Source organism: Saimiri boliviensis, chromosome 4 (assembly GCF_048565385.1).
Source record: "Saimiri boliviensis isolate mSaiBol1 chromosome 4, mSaiBol1.pri, whole genome shotgun sequence".
Taxonomy (NCBI): domain Eukaryota; kingdom Metazoa; phylum Chordata; class Mammalia; order Primates; family Cebidae; genus Saimiri; species Saimiri boliviensis.
Genome location: NC_133452.1, coordinates 26,403,941 through 26,423,495, shown reverse-complemented (window position 1 = coordinate 26,423,495; position 19,555 = coordinate 26,403,941). Strand labels below are relative to the sequence as shown.

The 19,555-nt window shown below is 34.6% G+C and overlaps 1 protein-coding gene and 1 pseudogene across 2 annotated transcripts in view; both read left to right on the top strand.

Moving 5' to 3' along the window:
- Positions 1 to 13,302, top strand: part of PEX3 (peroxisomal biogenesis factor 3) — a 37,355-nt gene extending 24,053 nt beyond the window's left edge. Inside the window, exons 10-12 of one of the 2 annotated variants that reach the window (XM_003926860.4) lie at positions 2,680 to 2,802; positions 8,920 to 9,016; positions 12,868 to 13,302. In XM_003926860.4, coding sequence (XP_003926909.1) covers positions 2,680 to 2,802; positions 8,920 to 9,016; positions 12,868 to 12,951 — 304 coding nt within the window. In that variant the 3' untranslated portion in view covers positions 12,952 to 13,302. Of the gene's footprint in view, positions 1 to 2,679; positions 2,803 to 7,453; positions 9,017 to 12,867 lie in introns of those variants that run through there. The other variant, XM_074397359.1, reaches the window with a different exon arrangement.
- A 537-nt stretch (positions 13,303 to 13,839) lies between these two features.
- LOC141584248 (non-selective voltage-gated ion channel VDAC1-like) lies at positions 13,840 to 19,550 on the top strand (annotated as a pseudogene).
- Positions 19,551 to 19,555: the final 5 nt, after the last annotated feature.

Sequence of the window (19,555 nt, the reverse complement as noted above, 5' to 3'; positions counted from 1 at the left end):
CATCTCTGTGTTTATAAAAGATCTCATTGTTCTATGGTTAGTTGACTACAAAGAGATAAGAATAGAAGAAGGAAACCAGTTTCAAGAGTTGAAGTAGCCTAATCAAGAGACAGTTGTAGCTTGGATTGGGTGGTAGCCTGGTGGCAATAACAAGTGATTAAATAATAGATTTATTTTTAAGGTTGAACCAGTAGTACTTGTAGAATTTTTTGATGTGGGTTATGAAAGAGGGGGCAAGGACAACTCCTAGGTATTGAGGCTGAGCATCTGAGGAAATAGAAATTGCCATTTATATTTTGACAGCGTTAAGCATATCCAAGTGGATATGCCTATTGGCAATTGAATATGCAAGTCTGGAATTCAAGAGTTAGTTTATAACTTTGGGAGTTACTTTATATATGGTATTTAAAGACATGGGGATAGGAACAGATAGAGACTAGAAGACAACTGAGTCATAGAGCCTTCCAACATTTAGAGTTTGGGATTGGGGGAAAAGCCAGCAAAAGATACTGAGCAGGAGCCGCCAGCAAAAGAAAAGAAACACAGAAAGAATGAGGTATTTTGGAAGACAATTGAAGATAGTGTTTCAAGGAGACTATGATTAATTGGGAGTAATGCTTCTGAAAGGCCAAAGGAGATAAAGACAGAGAAATAACATCAGATGTGTTAAGATAGAGTTGTTGAGTGATCTTGTTGAGAAGTTTCAGAGGAGCAGTGGAGATAACCTAATTGAGAAGAATTAGAATTTAGCAGAGACCAAGCATAGACATGTTTCAACATTTTGCTGTGAGAAATTCCAAGAAATAGGACAGTATTTAAGGGGAATGTGGAAGCCAGTATATTTTAACATTTTTTAATACACCTTATGACTTTAACATTTTTTATACACACCTTTCTACTAAACTCCATGAGATGAGTAATTTTTATCTGTTTAGTTCACCAGTGTATCTTGAGCGCTTAGAACAGTGCCCTGCATGGAGTAGATACTCAGTAAGTATTTACTGAATTGATAGGAGAGGGATAAATTGATGTCAGAAAGCAGGATAATTTTAAGAATAAACAACTTTGAATAGGAGAAAGGAATGAGATTCAATATGCAGTAAAATAGGAGTCAAGGAGAGATGGCTGAGGATAGGTCAGATGCATGTAAGTGGGTAGATGGGGTGGGACAAGTATGTTGAAGTTCTCTCTGCTTCTGTTTTTCTGTGTGTGAAATAGAAAGCAAGTTTATCTATTTCTCATTTCTTTCATTGGCCTAAATGAATTCAATAAGAAGAATAGAAATCAACATTTTTGAGTGCGTATGCAGCAAGCACTGTTCTATACTGCTTTACCTATCTTAACTCACTCAAACCTTACAGCAACCCTAGGAAGTAGGTACTATGATAATCTTTTCTTCAGTTTCCATTTCTTCAGCTTCCATCTCCTTAATCATTTTGTCTTCTTGGAACCTTACCATATTACCTTTAAAAGAGAACAAGGTTCAGCCTAAATTTACCATGCGAACCAGCAGTTCCACTCCTAGGTATCTACTCAAGAGAATGAAAACGTCTCTAGACAAAAACTTGTTCAGAAATTTCATAGCAGCATTATTAACAATAGGCAGAAAGTAGACACAATTGAGATTTCTGTTAACTAACAAAAGGATAAAATGTGATGTATTCATGCAATGGAGCCCCTATGTAGCAAAAAAGGGGTACAAGCCATTGATACATGCTACGGTGTAGAAGAACCTTCAAAACATTATGCTAACTGAAAGAAACCAGACACAAAAGACCAAATATTGTATGGCTGTATGAAATGTCCAGAAAACTCTACAGACCAAAAGTAGGTTAGTGGTTACCTGGGGCCAGGAGTGAGATGAGGATTGACTGGAAATGTGCATAACAGTTGATGAAAATGTTCTAAAATTGGACAGTACCAATAGTTGCACAACTATGCAAGTTTACTAATAATCATTGACTTGTACATCTAAAATGCGTGGATTTTATGGCCTCGAAGTCCTACTTCAATAAAGCCATTAAAATGCTTTTAAAAAGAGAGATGACTACAGAGAAAAGGTATATAGATGCATACATACACATGCACACTCTGGTCAAGAAACTTGAATATAACTAGAAATTTTGTAGCTTTTATAGCATCATTATATATTATTCTTTATATTAAAGGGTTTTGTGAGGTACTAAGAGAGTATAATTAAGATCAAAAAGCCCTGGTCTCATATTCAAGCTCCCCGATTTACTAATCACATACCTTTTGTCAAGTTTCTTCATCTCTCAAGTATCAATTCCTCATCTGTACACAATAATATTTTCCATCTCACTGGAATATCATGCTAGAGGATGTAAAGCCAACCAATAACCTATGACTATAAGGAAATTCAAGAGTTTCCTCAAAACTAGTAGTACTAGTATTGATATTTTTTAAAAAAAATACATTGTACAAAGTACTGATTAGTATTATAAAAATCTAGTGAACTGGGTGAGTAGTCTCATTATGTTGTGCTAAATGAGCTCACTTTAAAATATTTTTTAAAGATTGACTCCTTGATATATTTTTACAGTATTAGATCGTGACTAGAAATGTTGGTGGCTTTCAAAGGTAGCCACATTATTATTGAATTTGTTTTCTCTTCCATTGAGAATCTAAAAAGTAACTAGTACTTCTTATTTTATATAGCCCAGATTTTAGTACAGTTTTGAATACCTGTTTAAACCGAGGTTTTAGTAGACTTCTAGACAATATGGCTGAGTTCTTTCGACCTACTGAACAGGACCTGCAACATGGTAACTCTATGAATAGGTAAGATGACATATAACATATAAAAATGTTATACTAATGAATGCTCTAAAAAAATGGTGCTTTGCTTGTCTTTTTGTTCCAGATAACAACAACAACAAACCTAGTAAATTTGAATGCCTCATTTTTTAACTAATTAAACTCTGTTAAACCAACAGTGTCTTCATTAGCAGAAGCTAATGTTCATTTCAGTATTAAAACTTGCATTCTTCCAAAAACTTTGCCACTATATTGAAGTACTCAAGTTGTGAAATTACCTTTCTATAAGTTGAATTCTAATTATGGGGTTTTTTTTAAAACTCTTTAGAATATAAAGCTGACAATGTACTTAAATTTTAATGCATTATCTAATGTTATTCCATTACTGCATGCCATTTTGGTCTGTACAATTCAATACTTTGGTCCTTACAATAACCGGGCATTTTTGGCATAGATTCTCATTTGATGAATTAGCCCCTCATAGTTCTACAAATACTTAAACGTATTTATTTCCAGTCCTATCATAGAATTAGAAATATTTAGCTATTGCAATTGTTACTGATTTTAATTATAACTATTACTAAATCATGGTCATATGTATGCCATAACATATCTTACAGTTTTTTATTATCTTTATTATCCCAACATGAATATCTTTGATCTCATGTTAGAAGTTGCATTCTTTAAGGATTTCTGTTTTGCAGTTTTTTATATCAAACTCAGAAAATAATGGATACTAAATCAATGTTGACTGTAAACTCATTCATTAAAATTTGAGGCACGTCCTTCCTATAGGAAGTGGCTTAAAACAGTTTTTTTTAAATTGGGGACACAGTAAATGATAGGCAATATGTATGTGCAATATCCAACTTAATCCTTAAGTACATGGGGCCAGAAATTATTTACCTAATTCTCTGAGACCCTTCTTTAATTGTACAGAAAAGAATAATTTGACATTGACGTTGAGCATTTAGAATACTTAGAGCCATAAGGTTTATTTTCTGAAGTAATTTAAATCTCACCCTAAAATCTTTTAAAAATGTTTTAAGTTATACAAAAATAAATTTTAGCTCGAAACCAATCCCATATACTGTATAAATCAAGGTGCTCCAATTAGTAAAATTTCACTATAATCTGTACATAGCAAGGTATTCATTATTTCCCAGGTGGTGATACATAATTGTAAAGGTTATTTTAACATAAACAAATATTTGATTTTGTACACTGAAGAATTGTAAAAATTATACTACAACCACATCAGCCATGATAGTGTTTCTTTTCTGAACTATAGTACCCATTATCTGCACTTTTATATACAACCTACATGTGCTACCTTGAGTTGGAGTTTTATTCGTCAGTTACATTTTAAGCTTCCTCTCAAAAGTCAGACTATCTTGTGCCCTTTCATATTTCTTTACTCACACAAGGCACTCAGATATTTTCTATATGTTTTTCTATTTCATTTGAATAACCAACTTCATGCTTCATGATTCAATGCTAGAAACATTTCCATCGTTTTAATATGTTGTGAAAGTTCTAGCCATCATAGTAAGTCAAAAAAAAAAAACAAATGGCTCAGGCATGTAAACCCAGCACCTTGGGAGGCTGAGGCAGGCAGATCGCATGAGCCCATGAGTTCAAGATCAGCCTGGGAAACATAGGGAGAGACCCCATCTCTACAAAAAATAGAAAAATGTAGCTGGGCATGGTAGCACATGGTAGTCCCAGCTAATTGGAAGGCTGAGGTGGGAGAATCACCTGAGCCCAGGAAGTCAAGGCTGCAGCGAGCTGTGATCATTCTACTACACTTCAGCCTGGGTGAGACAGTGAGACAAAAAAAAAGAAAAAAGACAGAAGTAAGGTTTTTAACTATTGGCAAAGACACAGAGTACATTAGTTATGTTTATTATAATTAATAAGCCAGACCTCTGAAGAGAATCAACTGAAAAATGATGTAAACTAATAAAGGTTTTAATTTATATGTATATAAAATGTATATGCAACATGTATGTATTATATGTATTACATATGCATATAATATATTGTATAATGGATATTTAAAAGTCAAAAGTGCAAATGAAATCCAGAAATACATAGCAATAATAATAGCAGCTAATACTTTTTCCATGTGCTAGTTTGATGATAGGTATTTTTCAGAATGTATCTCATTGAATTCTTAAAATAATCCTAGGAAATATGTACTAGTATTCTTCATTTTCCAGGTGAGGAGACTAAGACACAAAAAAATTAAATAACTTCAAGTCGAACAGCAGTGGTAAAGCCAAGTGTTCAATAATGTCTATCAAATGTCAGGTAGATTTTTTATTTTTCTCCAAATTTTTTATTATTCTCCAACACTATGATTAATTAACATTTAAGAATGTAAGGGTTAAAACTAGAAAAGCTATTTTGGTAATCCGTAACATTAATAAGCTAACAAGATAAAAAAACATTATCTTCAGTGTTGCTGAAAAGACATTCAGTAAAATGTAACATTTGTTTTGGATAAAACCTCTTACTAGAAATAAAAAATATGTTTTTATATAGTAAAATAATATTTGAGTCAGGTATGATAGCTCACATCTGTAATCCAAATGCTTTGGGAGGCCAAGGCAGGAAGATTGACTGAGGCTCGGAGTTCAAGACCAGCCTGGGCAACAGAGCAATCTACAAAAATTTAAAAAACTACCAAGAGGATTGCTTGAACCCTGGAGTTCAAGGCTGCAGTGAGCTATGATCGTGCCACTGTACTCCTGTCTGAGTGACAGAACAAGACCTGTCTCTTAAAAAAAATAAATAAATGAAAAAGAATGTTTGAAATCTAAAGCAAATATACTTCATAGTAAAACTAGAATGATTTCCATTAAATTCAAAAACAGTATAAAGATGGTCACTATTGACGTATTATTCAGCATTATTCTGTTATTCTATCTAATATGATAAGATTGGTCTCTATTGGCAGATTATTCAGCATCATTCTATTACTCTATCTAATGTAGTAAGGCTAGGAGAAGACCAATTTTGAGATCCAATTCAGGAAAGCTATTGCTTTTTTAACATACTTATATCTTGAAAATAGGTAACTTTTACTGTTGGACAATGAAATAAGAAGGAAAATAGACAATTTACTAAGTGTACTTACCATTTGAATAAACTGTTAGTTGACTCTTGGTTTTCTAAGTTAAACTCATGTAAGCTTTAAAAATGATATCAATTTTTTGAAAAGGGAGAAGCAAAAGCTGTTGTTATATGAAGGCGACAGACTTTATACTTAGAAACTCAAGAGAATCAACTAAAAAGTGTAAAATTAGCTTTCCAAAATTAATCTATAAATATAATCAAAATACTATGAAAATTCTATTGGGGATTGGAGGATGGTTGCTTTTTTCATCTCATATCTGACAAATGATAATAAAGGTAATCTAGAGGAATAATGGAGTGATAATGTTTAAGCAGTTGTTGGAAAAGAAGAGCAATGAATATGCTTTCCCTGTATAATATGTAATATAAGTTATAATTATTAAAATAATTTTATTCATAAAAGAATATATAAGTCAATGGAATAGAATATAAAATACAGAAGTAACTAAAAAAATAGGATATTAGTGATGATTGTGGGGAATAGATTTATTATTAAGTAAATGTTGGTAAGATTAATAAAAATTAGTCATTTTACAATGACTAATAAAATTCAGGAGTCATTTTACAATGACTAATAAAATACAATGACTAATAAAACATTTAAATATACCAAGTAAAAACAAATGAACTGATCAATAACAGGTGAATCTTTACGTGACCTCAAGATGGAGAAGGTACTTCTAAGAATGAAACTAAAGAACTTTATATAAAGAAAAGGATAGGTTTGACTTACAGTTTTTTAACTTATAGATCAAACAAGCTTTTATAAGTTTTATTGTCAATATTAAATGCAAATATATAGGGGGAAATATTTGCAATATGTATATATATCATACATGAGTGTAATGGCATTATATACAGAACTTCTGCACATCAATTAAGGAAGGAAACACCTAAGGAAAGAAAAATTTTCTTTCTTAGAAGGAAAATTTGCATCAAAGACACAGATAATTCACAAAAAGAACAGGTAGAAATGGCCAATTTGTCTGTTCATCTAAGATTTATAGAACATGTGCTATGAATCAGGTACCGTACTAGGTTTCTGTCCCCATGGATCTTATAATCTAGTGGAGCAAATAGTAAATATAAGTGTATAGACTATGAGAAGTGTTATAAAGGAGGAGAATACTGAACATACAATAGAAAAATTTAAACAAAAGTGGACAGTCAAGTAGTTTTCCTAAGGAAATAATTTAAACTGAGAACTAAGATTGGAAGCCATTAAATATGGCCCTAGACTCCAGTGGGGCAGTCGACATTCTGGGCAGAAGCCACAGGGGAAAGGTTTTGAAGCCACAGGACAACCAAAGTACATTTTAAGGCCTGTAAAGAGGCTGGTGTGGTAACTGAACACATAGAACTAGGAAAAGAGTGGTGTCAGACAAATACGGAGACAGATCCATGCAGTTTACAGTGAAAAGCTTGGGAGTATTACTAAATACAAATTGTATTCTTATGGCTGTCATCTGGGAACACTGGAAGGCTGCTGGAGAGTTTTGAGCAGGAGAGTGATGTGATGGAATTTACTTTGTAGGATTTGTTTGACTGCATTGTGGAGAAGGAACTGGGGAAACAGGGATTGGGGCAGTACACAGCAATGGATGAATGAAGACTTATTAATCAATTCAACAAGTATGTATTGGGTGTCCACTGTACACCAGACCCTTTGCTATGTGCTGGAACAATACAGTGCATAAGATAGACATTGTATCTAACCTTATGGAGCTTGCATGATAGTGAGAGGGAGAGAAAGCAATCAAGTAATCAAAATCATGATAGATTCTGAAAAATGCTACAAAGATACCATGAAAAAAAAATAATGCCTGCTTCCCTCAAGAATACATAAATCTCCCCACTTCCTTTATTCTTGTTTAAGCATTGCCTCAAATCTCAGCACAGCACACTGGTTGTACACCCTAGTTTCAGCATTTGCATAATATTTAAAAGGAAATTTTGAGTACAGCCCTAGGTTGAAATGTATGAGATGTCATATTTAATGTAATAAGACTAAATCTACAAGCCCAACACAAAAACGAGTCTTGTTTAAGTCATTATATCACATACATACAGTGATATATACATGTATTCATTTATGCATCCAACAAATGTTTATTGAGCTTTAACAAGTTAGGAAGTTATTGCTGTAGTCCAGGCAAGAGATAATGCTCAGCTTGGAATCTGTTTGGCAATGGGGAGTCTCCTTGGCACTTCTTTATTTGGATATAGGTAAGAGAAAGAAATGCCAAAGATTTTCAAAAGATTTTAAGATTATTGAAAGATTTCTTTCAAGAAATCTTTAGAATATCTGATTGGATATAGGCAAGAGAAGTGTGAAGGATAATGGCCATATTTTCTGCTTATACAGCCTGATAAATAATGGTGTGTTTCACTGGAGTAGAGGGGAAATACCCAACATTGTTAGTAACTAAGAGAAATGCAGATTTAACCTATAAGATACTATTTTCACCTATCAGATATAGAAAGATTAAAGAAAAAGATAATGTTTGATATTGAAAGAAGGCGTAAAGGAGCAGAAACATTCATACCCTTTGACCTAGTGATTTCATCTTTATACAAAAGTTATTTATATTAAGAAAATTTAGGCAAAAACAGAAATCCCTAACTCTATGGAGCTCATGATATAAATTGTCATGGCTAGCGGACAGATTACTTTATATTCATTAAAAAACAATCAGACAAATACTTTAGAAGAACTTTTAGTAAGATGGAAAATACTCATAACAATAAAAATGCAAAACAGTGTGCTTAGGAGTTTAGAGGTTTTTGGTAGACAAAAAACCAGGTATGTGTAAAAACCACTAGAAGAAATTGGTCATGATGTCAGTTAGAGTTGTTACTTCTAAGTGATAGAATTGTGTTTTATTTCCTTTTTAATAGAGTTCCAAAAATATGTTTCGGTGGCTGTTACTTTTATAATTAAGATGTTCAATTCCTGTGAGGTCATTTCAGAAAATAATCATTACTGTGATGATTTTTCAGTCTTTCCAGTGTCAGCCTGCCTTTAGCTAAAATAATTCCGATAGTAAACGGACAGATCCATTCAGTTTGCAGTGAAACACCTAGTCATTTTGTTCAGGTAAGAAGAAAGCTTGGGAGTGTTATTAAAAACAAATTGTATTCTTGGTGGTGGTCATGTTTGTCTAACATAAAGTTACATTCTCTGCTGAGATTTTTTTTTCAAAAAAACACAGAACTTGAAAGTACATGTAGAGTGTCCCATGAGAGTGATAATGAATCATAGCAAATGGGTAAGTTTGAGTGCCTTTCTCCATGTTGTAGTCCAGCACTTGCTGGACTGCATTTTAGTTCAGGTATATCATAGTGGTCAGTTGAATTTATATAGCATGAATGTTTGGCATTAAGCTGTGCTAGTAAGAAGATGGAGCCTTGAGGCAGATCAAGGATCCAGTTCCACACATTGCAAGGAAAACTAAAAAAGTTTGTGGAGAAGTAAGGCATTTTAGTGATTAATAAAATGTAGCTGTTAATAGTGCATCAATAATATGCTCACTAACAGCTGCATAAACAGTGGGTCATTTAAACGTTTTATCAGACTACTTATAACTTCATCTTCTTCATTTCCATTTAGAATGCATTGAGTAATTCAGTAATTCATTGAGTAATTCAGTAATTCACTAAGACAGAAATTATAAACAAAATAACTTTGAATTTTTGAGTCATGTGCAAATTTGGAAACTTATAAGTTAAAAAATTGTTTGCAGTACCAAATGCTAACTGCTGCAATAGTGTACAATGAGAGGAGACCCTATGGCCTAAGCATAAAGCTGGCATCTTCTTAGTGTGACTTGTCTCAGACAATGCAGTGTATCCTCTCTGTAGACATTTTACTCTTGGGAATATGAAAAGCACTGAGACTGAGTTCTGTTTCTTCCCTTCACTGTGGTGTCATCAGCTTGTTCTTCACATGCACATTTTCCCTTACTGGACTCTTCAGACTTCTGTCATCTTTCTCACCTGTAAGAGCTGGGCACTCATATTGCAGAAAAAATAGTGAATAAGGCTGATCTCATTTTACTGCATTTTAAGCTTCACATGTATATCAGTGTGAGAAAAAGGCCATAACTTTGGGCATTTAAACCTTACCTTTACTTTTGTCCTCTTCTGTAGAAGTCCCTGGCTTGGCCAGTAGGATGTTCATTTTGACAGATGAGTGGAAATTACAACCAAGCATAAAACATCATCAGTCTTCATGCTTAAATAATTTTATGCACTACATTTTCATTAAAATCTAATTATAATTAGATTTTATTTTTAATAGTGTATAATAATTTAGATATAAAATTTATAATTAATAATAAAAACAAATGTTTCACTGTAGTCAAAACACCATTGATACTAATGTTTAGTAAAGTTTTTTGGTGTAACTGGATATCTATTAAATGTATATACTAGACCATTGATTGACAAGGCTATTACAATTATAGTTTAATTTTTTAACTTATAATTTCTATGAGTTAAAATACCAAGTGGTCCTCTTAATAAATTGTCATATACTCTACTATTTCCACTTATCTTTTTGTAAAGCCTTTGCCTTGATTAGAATGTTAATTTGCATAAAATTAATCCTTTTGAATTACTGCTACTACTTCAACTTCAGTGGTATGTAGGAAAGCCTATTGTGGGAATGCTGGAGAACAGGGGTTGGCAAACTCTACAGGGCCAGATAGTACATGTTTTAGCCTTTATGTAACATACACAGTCTCTATGGAAACTTCTCAACTCTGCTCTGGCAGTGTGAAAGCAGTCAGAAACATACATGAACAAAAGAGTGTGGCTGTTTCCGTAACAGGCAGCAGTGGATTTGGCCTGCAGGCCATACTTTGCCGACCCTTGTGGTAGAAGATACTGGGATGATAGTATAGTTGTTAAAGTTAGTAAATGGGAAAACCAGAAAACAATTGAGGGAGGTAGTTTTTCAAATTATTTTCAAAGTGTTCAAATAACACAAGCAGGAGATAAATTATTTTGGATGGCTTTCAGATAACATAAGGAAAAAACTATTATGAGTCTGAACCAACCCTGTGATGCGTCATTTTTATCTCACACTACTGAAAACATCGTGGAAGCTGCATCAGGATACAGTATTTGAACAGACTGAAGTCTTTATTATAAAACTGATATAAATTAACTATGACCTATGAGCTAAATCCAGCCAACCACCAGCTTTTGTAAGTTGTATTGGGGGACAGCATGCCCATTGGTTTATGTGTTGTTTATGGCTGCTTTTGCACTACAATGGTAGTGTTTCTCAGGTTTGTCCATACACCTCACATAAGTATATACACACATGTATCACAGTCCTCCAGGGTTAAAATCATTTTTAGTTTATAAATTAAAAACTCAATAAGCTCCTTAAGATTAGAGCGTTTTTGTAACTCAAAACCAAAGCACTTACATTAAGTAGAATCTAAACTATGAAAAACAGATTGTACTATAATATGACTGATGACTACTATTGATAATTTGTTGTACCAAAGTGAATGTGGACCTGTCTGCTACTGTTCATGCTGTTGAGCATTCAGCCTGCGTTTTCTAAAGCTGACTTGCTGGCATTTTTTTTAAGCTACTGTAACTGTTCCGAAAGCTTCATTTGTATCATGTGATTTACATGATTTGGCCTTCATTTGAAAAATTTTCCACCTCTGTTCTTTTCTCATTAGCACAAGACACTTAATGTAGTGCTATTTAAAGCCAATAAGAACATAAATATAAACAAATGCCCTAAAATCAGGAACAATAGTAGGTTATATGTTTTGTCTTCCAAATAATCCAGAATGTGTTTGAGTTTTATTTTACATGTTAATAGAAATCAAAACACAAAATTTCCCCTCAAATTCTTGCGCTTCTGAAAGCATGTCTGCAAATCCTGGTTTGAGAAACATTGATATAATCTATGTTTCATTGAACACTTAGACTGGATACTTTGAAACTAAATAACATCAGATTCTCTGATGAGATCATTTAACCACGTATTGATTGAGATTAGGACATGCCTAAGCCTCACTTGGATTTTCCGATACTTCAGAAACAGAGCTCGTAAGGGCCAGGTTTACTTCATATTTCTCTGACACCCTCAGAGGCTCTCAACCTTTGCTGTCATGGACCCTTGCACAGTCTGATGAAGCCTGTGGACCCCTTCTCAGAACAATATTTATAAGTGCATACAATAAAATAGATAATATTATAAAGGAAACCAATTATATATAGTTTTCAAGATTTCTTTTAATTTATGATGTTGCAATATTGCCTCTTTATTCATGCATTAAATCAAGATATAATGAGAGTTCTGATAACTTCCACAACTGTCACATAATATGAAAATGTCTATGATTTCTATTGAAGACAAAGTCATACAGTCTGCTAATATCATAATTTATTGCCTATATTCATAATTGAAAGAGAGATGAAATTTTGGTTAGAAGTTAATGAAGATAATGATTTTTTTTTTCTTTACATTCACAAATCTTTTGCGGTGTTAAGAACCCTTACACTATAGTGTATATGTGTGGTTCATGTATGCATGTATACGTACTCCATATATACATATCATATGTTAGACTTCCAGAAAATAATATGCCCTTAACCATGTTATGTCAGCTTCCAGCAAAAGTACCTTTACTCTTATATTTATTCAACAGACATTTATCTAGCACTTAAGTACACAAAAACTCATTTGAAGACTATTTGTTTTTTTTCCCCAAAGTCACACTTGAATGCTTGTGATACCACCATCCCTCATATAAGAACCTAAATAATAGCTATCTTTTAGAATTTATTACAAGAAAAAGTACTCATTTTCTTAAATGGTTTGCTTCTTAGAGCTGAATTCATTTCTTGATTGCAGAAATTAATTCCAATTATCTATACCTTTTGCAAACTATAATGTTATATTGTCATCTTTGCTAGGATCTGTTGACAATGGAGCAAGTGAAAGACTTTGCTGCTAATGTGTATGAAGCTTTTAGTACGCCTCTACAACTGGAGAAATGATTTTTCCTTCAAGAAAAACTATGGTGGGATTCATTTACTTTTTAAAAAACACTGGGTAAATCACCTATACCTAGAGTAACAATTTGTTATAAAATGCCTGATAAAAATATATTCTTAATAAAAGTCTTCATTTCATAATGAAATCAATTTATTTGGCATCTTAGTATATTTTTTTATATTCATCAACAGACCAGTTTTTGTGGACATATATATGTACACATGTGCAAATATCAGAATTGTTAATAATTTGTTACACATGGACATTAGTTCCAAACTGACTAAACAGCAATGTAGATATTTATATATATATGTATTTTTATATATATATATATATATATATATATATATATATATATATAAAATATGAAATGCCATGTACTTTACTATATTAATACTGAAGAAAAATCTGTTGGGGACACAGGTCTAGGATGTGTGAAGTCTGGAAAAATATGCTATTTAATCATAATTCCCTAGACTGCTGTAAACAGAAGTGAATCAGATTTTTCTACAGCTACCCTTCAAAATAATAAATTATTTGTCTCAAATATACTTTGATGGGGGACTTTTTCTTCTTATGGAAATCAGTGAATTTCAACAACTATGATGAGCTATTCTTCCTTTGCTATTTCTTCACTGTATTTCTTAAGGTTTTATTAACAAGCCTTAGAAAGTTATATATTGATTTAGAGGCTAGAATTGTATTGATGCTGTTTACTCACCTAATTACATAGTTTTATTCATTTGTATGTACATAATTTTAATAACTTTGTATTGATTTTGAATACAGTGACTATCTTATTGCAATAAACTATTTTAGTAAAATATGGTTTTGTTGAGTTAATATTTTTCAGCTGTTTATCCCATAGCATTTTTGTTGTTATTTCGGAAGAGAGAGCTTTCTAGTGTAAGTTTCATTTTAATTGGTCATGTACTTGGTGCTTTGTTATTGTTGTTAACTGTTCATTTAGGAAAAAGCAAACAACATTACTTTTTGAAAAAGAAATAATTCATTGTCTCTAGTAATACATCTGTAATTCTTCATTTAGAAGGATAATTAAGGCAAAAATATATTGGCATATATTTTCAGTGACATTGTTTTATGTTCCTCCAGTGTAACATGCAGCTGAACAGCAGAAGGTAGAAAATAAAGTATGAAGTCTCTTCTAAGGCCTGGTTAGGCCTGGAGCTGAATGCTAGGGAGTGTGTGTCTAGAATGTTTTTAAAAATAGGTAGTGGAGCCGCAGCCCTCACCATAGACACCTCTGAACCCACTGTCACTGTCTCTGAGAAGATTGCTGTGCCACCTACATATGCTAATCTTGGCAAATCTGCCAAGCATGTCTTCACCAAGGTATATGGATTTGGCTTAATATAACCTGATTCGAAACAAAATCTGAGAATGGATTGGAATTTACAAGCTCAGTCTCAGCCAACACTGAGACCACCAAAGTGACAGGCAGTCTGGAGAGCAAGTACAGATGTACCAAATACGGCCTGACATTTACGAAGAAATGGAACACTGACAACACACTAGGCACCAAGATTACCATGGAAGATCAGCTTGCACATGGACTGAAGCTGACCTTCTGTTCATCCTTCTCCCCTAGCACTTGGGGAAAAAATGCTAAAATCAAGACAGGATACAAGTGGGAGCACATTAACCTGGGCTACGATGTGGATTTGAACATGGCTGGGCCTTCAGTCTGAGGCGCTCTAAGTCCTGGGTTATGAAGGTTGGCTGGCCGGCTACCAGGTGAATTTTGAGACCACAAAGTTCTGAGTGACCCAGAGTAACTTTGTGGTTGGCTACAAAACTGATGAATTCCAACCTCACACTAATGTGAATGGCGGGACAGAGTTTGGCAGCTCCAGTTACCAGAAGGTGAGCAAGAAGTTGGAGACTGCAGTCAGTCTCGCTGGGACGGGAGGAAACAGTAACACTCGCTTTGGAATAGCAGCCAAGTATCATATTGGCCCTGAAGCCCATTTCTCCACTAAAATAAACAACTCCAGCCTGATAGGTTTAGGATACACTCAAACCCTAAAGCCAGGTATCAGCTGACACTGTCAGCTCTCCTGGGTGGAAAGAACATCAAGTGCTGATGGTCACAAGGTTTGTCTAGGACTGGAATTTCAAGCATAAATGAATGCTCTTGAATTATTTAAATCATTTTGCAGCATAGCTACCTTCAGAATTTAGTGTATCTTTTAATGTTGTATATCTGGGATGCAAGTATTGCTCAATGTCATGTTTGACCTCCAGGTTAAAGATGATTCAGCTTTAAGGTGTTTCAGAGGCACAGAAGAAACCCGGTTCCAAAAAGATCCTTTCAGTGGTAGACTTGGGGAACTTGGTGGCCCCTGTAGAGATGTCAGGTTTCATTTTTATCTAGAAATGGCTGCAAGTGGAAGCTGATAATGTATAGGCACCCTGTAAATTCATATTGAGTAAATGAATGAAATTGGGATTTCCTGAGAATTGAACCTCAGTTTCCTAACCCTGATTGAGAAGAGGCTTACTGCTTGGTGGTATGTACAAATTTCCCAAAAAGGGACCTTTTTTAGACAGATCATTATGACCTGTTCCCACCCCAGTTCTTCATCACCTCTTTTTTATTTTTTTATTTTTTTTTTATTTTTTGAGACGGAGTTTCGCTCTTGTTACCCAGGCTGGAGTGCAATGGCGCGATCTCGGCTCACCGCAACCTCCGCCTCCTGGATTCAGGCAATTCTCCTGTCTCAGCCTCCTGAGTAGCTGGGATTACAGGCACGTGCCACCATGCCCAGCTAACTTCTTGTATTTTTAGTAGAGACGGGGTCTCACCATGTTGACCGGGATGGTCTCGATCTTTTGACCTCGTGATCCACCCGCCTCGGCCTCCCAAAGTGCTGGGATTACAGGCTTGAGCCACCGCGCCCGGCTTTCATCACCTCTTTTATACCAAAAGATCTACAGGGTGTGGTCACTGTTTCTTTTGTGCTATTTTGAGGGTGGAGAGGGTGGATGTGATGAAGCCAATAATTCAGGACTTAATTCCTTCCTGAGTTGTGGTTTTTTTGTCCTTGCAGCAGAGTATAAAATAGCTTCCAGGAGCTCCAGCTATAAGCTTGGAAGAGTCTGTGTGATTGCAATCACAGGGTGACAACACTCAGAATCTAAATTGGACTTAATGTGGTATTCTCAGCAATTTATTTTTTAGCAGTTTAATGGGTACATTTTAGAGTTTTCCATTTTGTATGCAATTAGATCCTCCCCTTCAAATGCTGTAATTGAAAAAAAAAATTGAGCAAAATATTGAAACCTCAAAAAAAAAAAAAAAGAAATAGGTAATGGTCTAGCCTGGGCAACATGGTGAAACCCTGTCTCTACAAAAAAATTAGCCAGGCATGGTGGTGTGTGCCTATAGTCCCAGCTACTTGGGGGGATGAGGTGGGAGAATAGATTGAGCCCAGTAAGGCTGCAGTGAGCTATGATTGCACTACTGCACTCTAGCCTGAGTGACAGAGTAAGACCCTGTCTAAAAAAAAAAAAAAAAAAAGTAAAGAAGAGGGAAAATGCTCCTTTTCAAAAGTTGACAAAATATGGAGATATTCCCATTTTTAATAGGGTAAATGAAAAATAGCATTTTGGGAAAGTAAGGAATGTGTGTGTAATGGGCATACATCTCTTCCAACAAAATTAACCCAGGATTTCATCCAGGGAAAATGTGAAACTAAATAGGTTGGGCCTTGTAAGGATACAAATTTGATCAGCTGCAAATTATGACCTGGAATCATATGCAGCTATATAATTGTGGCAGTGGAAGAGGTGACAAGGTAAAAATCACATGTATTTAAAGCTACTTACGAAGCTGAGGCAGAATTGCTTGAACCCGGGAGGTGAAGGTTACAGTGAACTGAGATCATACCACTGCACTCCAGCCTGGGTGACAGAGCAAGATTCTGTCCCCAAAAAATAAGTAAAAAATAAGATCAATTGGTCTTAGATAGTACAAATCTGCCTCCTAATAGTATAGCAGGAGCCCTCTCATCAGAAACCTTTAGTTGTTTGGTTAATCTAAAAAGTGGTTTAAATCAGGGTGTCATAAGTACATATATAGACATTTTAACTTTAAATACTCTTTATATGTCACTTATTTACTATAGGATCCAGGTTTTTTCTAACTTTTTAGTGTAGGTCTACTCAGTTGGGCTGTTGGTGATATAGTGGCATAGCATAGCTGCCTTCCCATATAGGTCTGCTGACAGATATTCTCTACTTGTCTTTCTTGAATTCCTGGCCTCAAGATCCTCCCACTTCAGTAGCTGGGATTACAAGCTGGAGCTGCTGCACCCGGCTCTAATTATCTTTCTTGTACAAATTACATGCATTACATTATATAAGTGTGAACCAGAAGAATTTTTGAACATTTTTACTATATTTTCCTCCAATCTTTTAGAACAGTTTCACCCACAATTAACCAATAGCTTATTTTTTTTTTTTTTTTTAATTTTTAAAGTCAACAAACTTTAGTCTTTCCAAAGTATTTAACTTGCCTTTCACAGAAACTACAACTCTTCACACTTGCATCATTGGCTCATACAGTCATCATAAAAAGTTCAACTGGCATAATCAATTTGTTTGGTAACTGTAATAGTTTCCTAGAGCTGCTGTAACAAATTACCACTCAGTAAGTGGCTTAAATTTATTCTGTCACACTTCTGGTGGCTAAAAATCCAAAATCAAGATGTCAGCAGGCCCATGCTCCCTCTGAAAGTTCTGTGGAAGATCCTTCCAGTACTTCTTGCCTCTTCCAGTTTGTATTGGCCCCATAAATTCCCTGGCTTACAGCAGCATTAACTTCAGTATCTGCCTAGTCATCACATGGCCTTCTGTCTGTGTCTTTTTCTGTCATTTATAAGGATACTCTCATTGGATTGACAACCTACCCATATCAAATATGACCTTATCTAATACTTACCTATTACATCTGCAAAGACACAACTTTAAAGTGAGAACACATTTTGAGGTTCCAGGTGGACATAAATTGTTGGGGACATTCCAGGGGACATAAACTATTTGACCCACTACAGTCACAAACTCAAACAGCCTTTGATAAACATATATTGCAGCAAATGGGAATGGAAAACACAACCTGAGTAGCTTAAACAACAGAAATTTATTTTCTCACAGTTCTGGAAGCTGAAAATCCAAGATTAAGGTATCAGCAGATTTGGATTCTTCAGGCTTCTCTCCTTGACTTGCAGATGGCACCTTCTCGCTGTCTTTATATGGCCTTTCCTCTGTGCACTTGTATCCCTGGTGTGTCTTCCCCTTCTTATAAGGACATCAGTCCTATTGGCTTTAGGTTCCCTCCCACCTTATGACCTCACTTAACCTTAGTTACCTCTTTTAAGGCCCTATTTCCTAATATAGCCACGTACCACATAACAACTTTTCAGTCAATAATGGACTGCATATAAATTGGTGGTGCCACTCGATTATAATGGAGCTAAAAATTCCTATCACCTAGTGACGTTATAGGCATCATAAGGCAGCGCCACACACTAATCATGTTGTTTATGGTGATGCTGGTGTAAACAAACCTACTGTGCTGCCAGTCATATAAAAATCTAGCACATAAAATGACGTGAGGTACACAATACTTGATAATAAACAGCTAAGTTACTGGTTTATGTATTGCTATACTATACATTTTGTCATTATTTTAGAGTGTACTCCTACTTAAAAAAAAAAAAAAGTTAACTGTGAAACAATGTAAGGCATGTCCCTCAGGAGATATTTTAGAAGGAGTTGTTATAGATGACAGCTCCATGGGTATTTGCCCCTGAAAACCTTCTAAGCAGGACAAGATGTCGAGGTGGAAGACAGTGACATTGATAATCCTGACCCCGTTTAGGTCTAGGCTAATGTGTATGTTTCTGTAAAAGTAAAAAATTAAAAATTTTAAAAGTAGAAAAAAGCTTATAGAATAAGAATATAAAGAAAGAAACTATTTTTGTACATTTGCACAATGAGATTATGTTATAAGCCAAGTGTTATTACAAAAGAGCCAAAAAGGTTTTAAAAACTTAAAAGTTTATAAAGTTACAGTAAGCTTACATAAATTTATTATTGAGGAAAAACATGTTTTATAAATGTAGTGTAACAGTATTTATAGTCTATGGTAGTGTTTAATAATGTCCTAGGCCTTCACGTTCACTCACCACTCACTCACTCACTCACCCAGAGCAACTTCCATTCTGTAAGCTCCATTCATGCTAAGTGCCCTATACAGGTGCACCATTTTTCACAATATTTTCACTGTACCTTCTCTATGTTTCCATATGTTAGATACACAAATACCATTGTGTTACAATTACCTACAGTATTCAGTAACATGCTGTATATGTCTGTAGCCTAAAGCAATAGTCTATATAGCATATAGATTATGTGTGTAGTAGGCTATGCCATCTAGGTTTGTGTAAATATACTCTATGATGTTGGCACAACAACAAAGAATTGACTAGCATTGTGTTTCCCTGAAAATATCCCCATCGTTAAGTGACTCATAACTATACAGTCATGTGCACTGGAAAGTTAAAATGGTTACATTAATTTAGC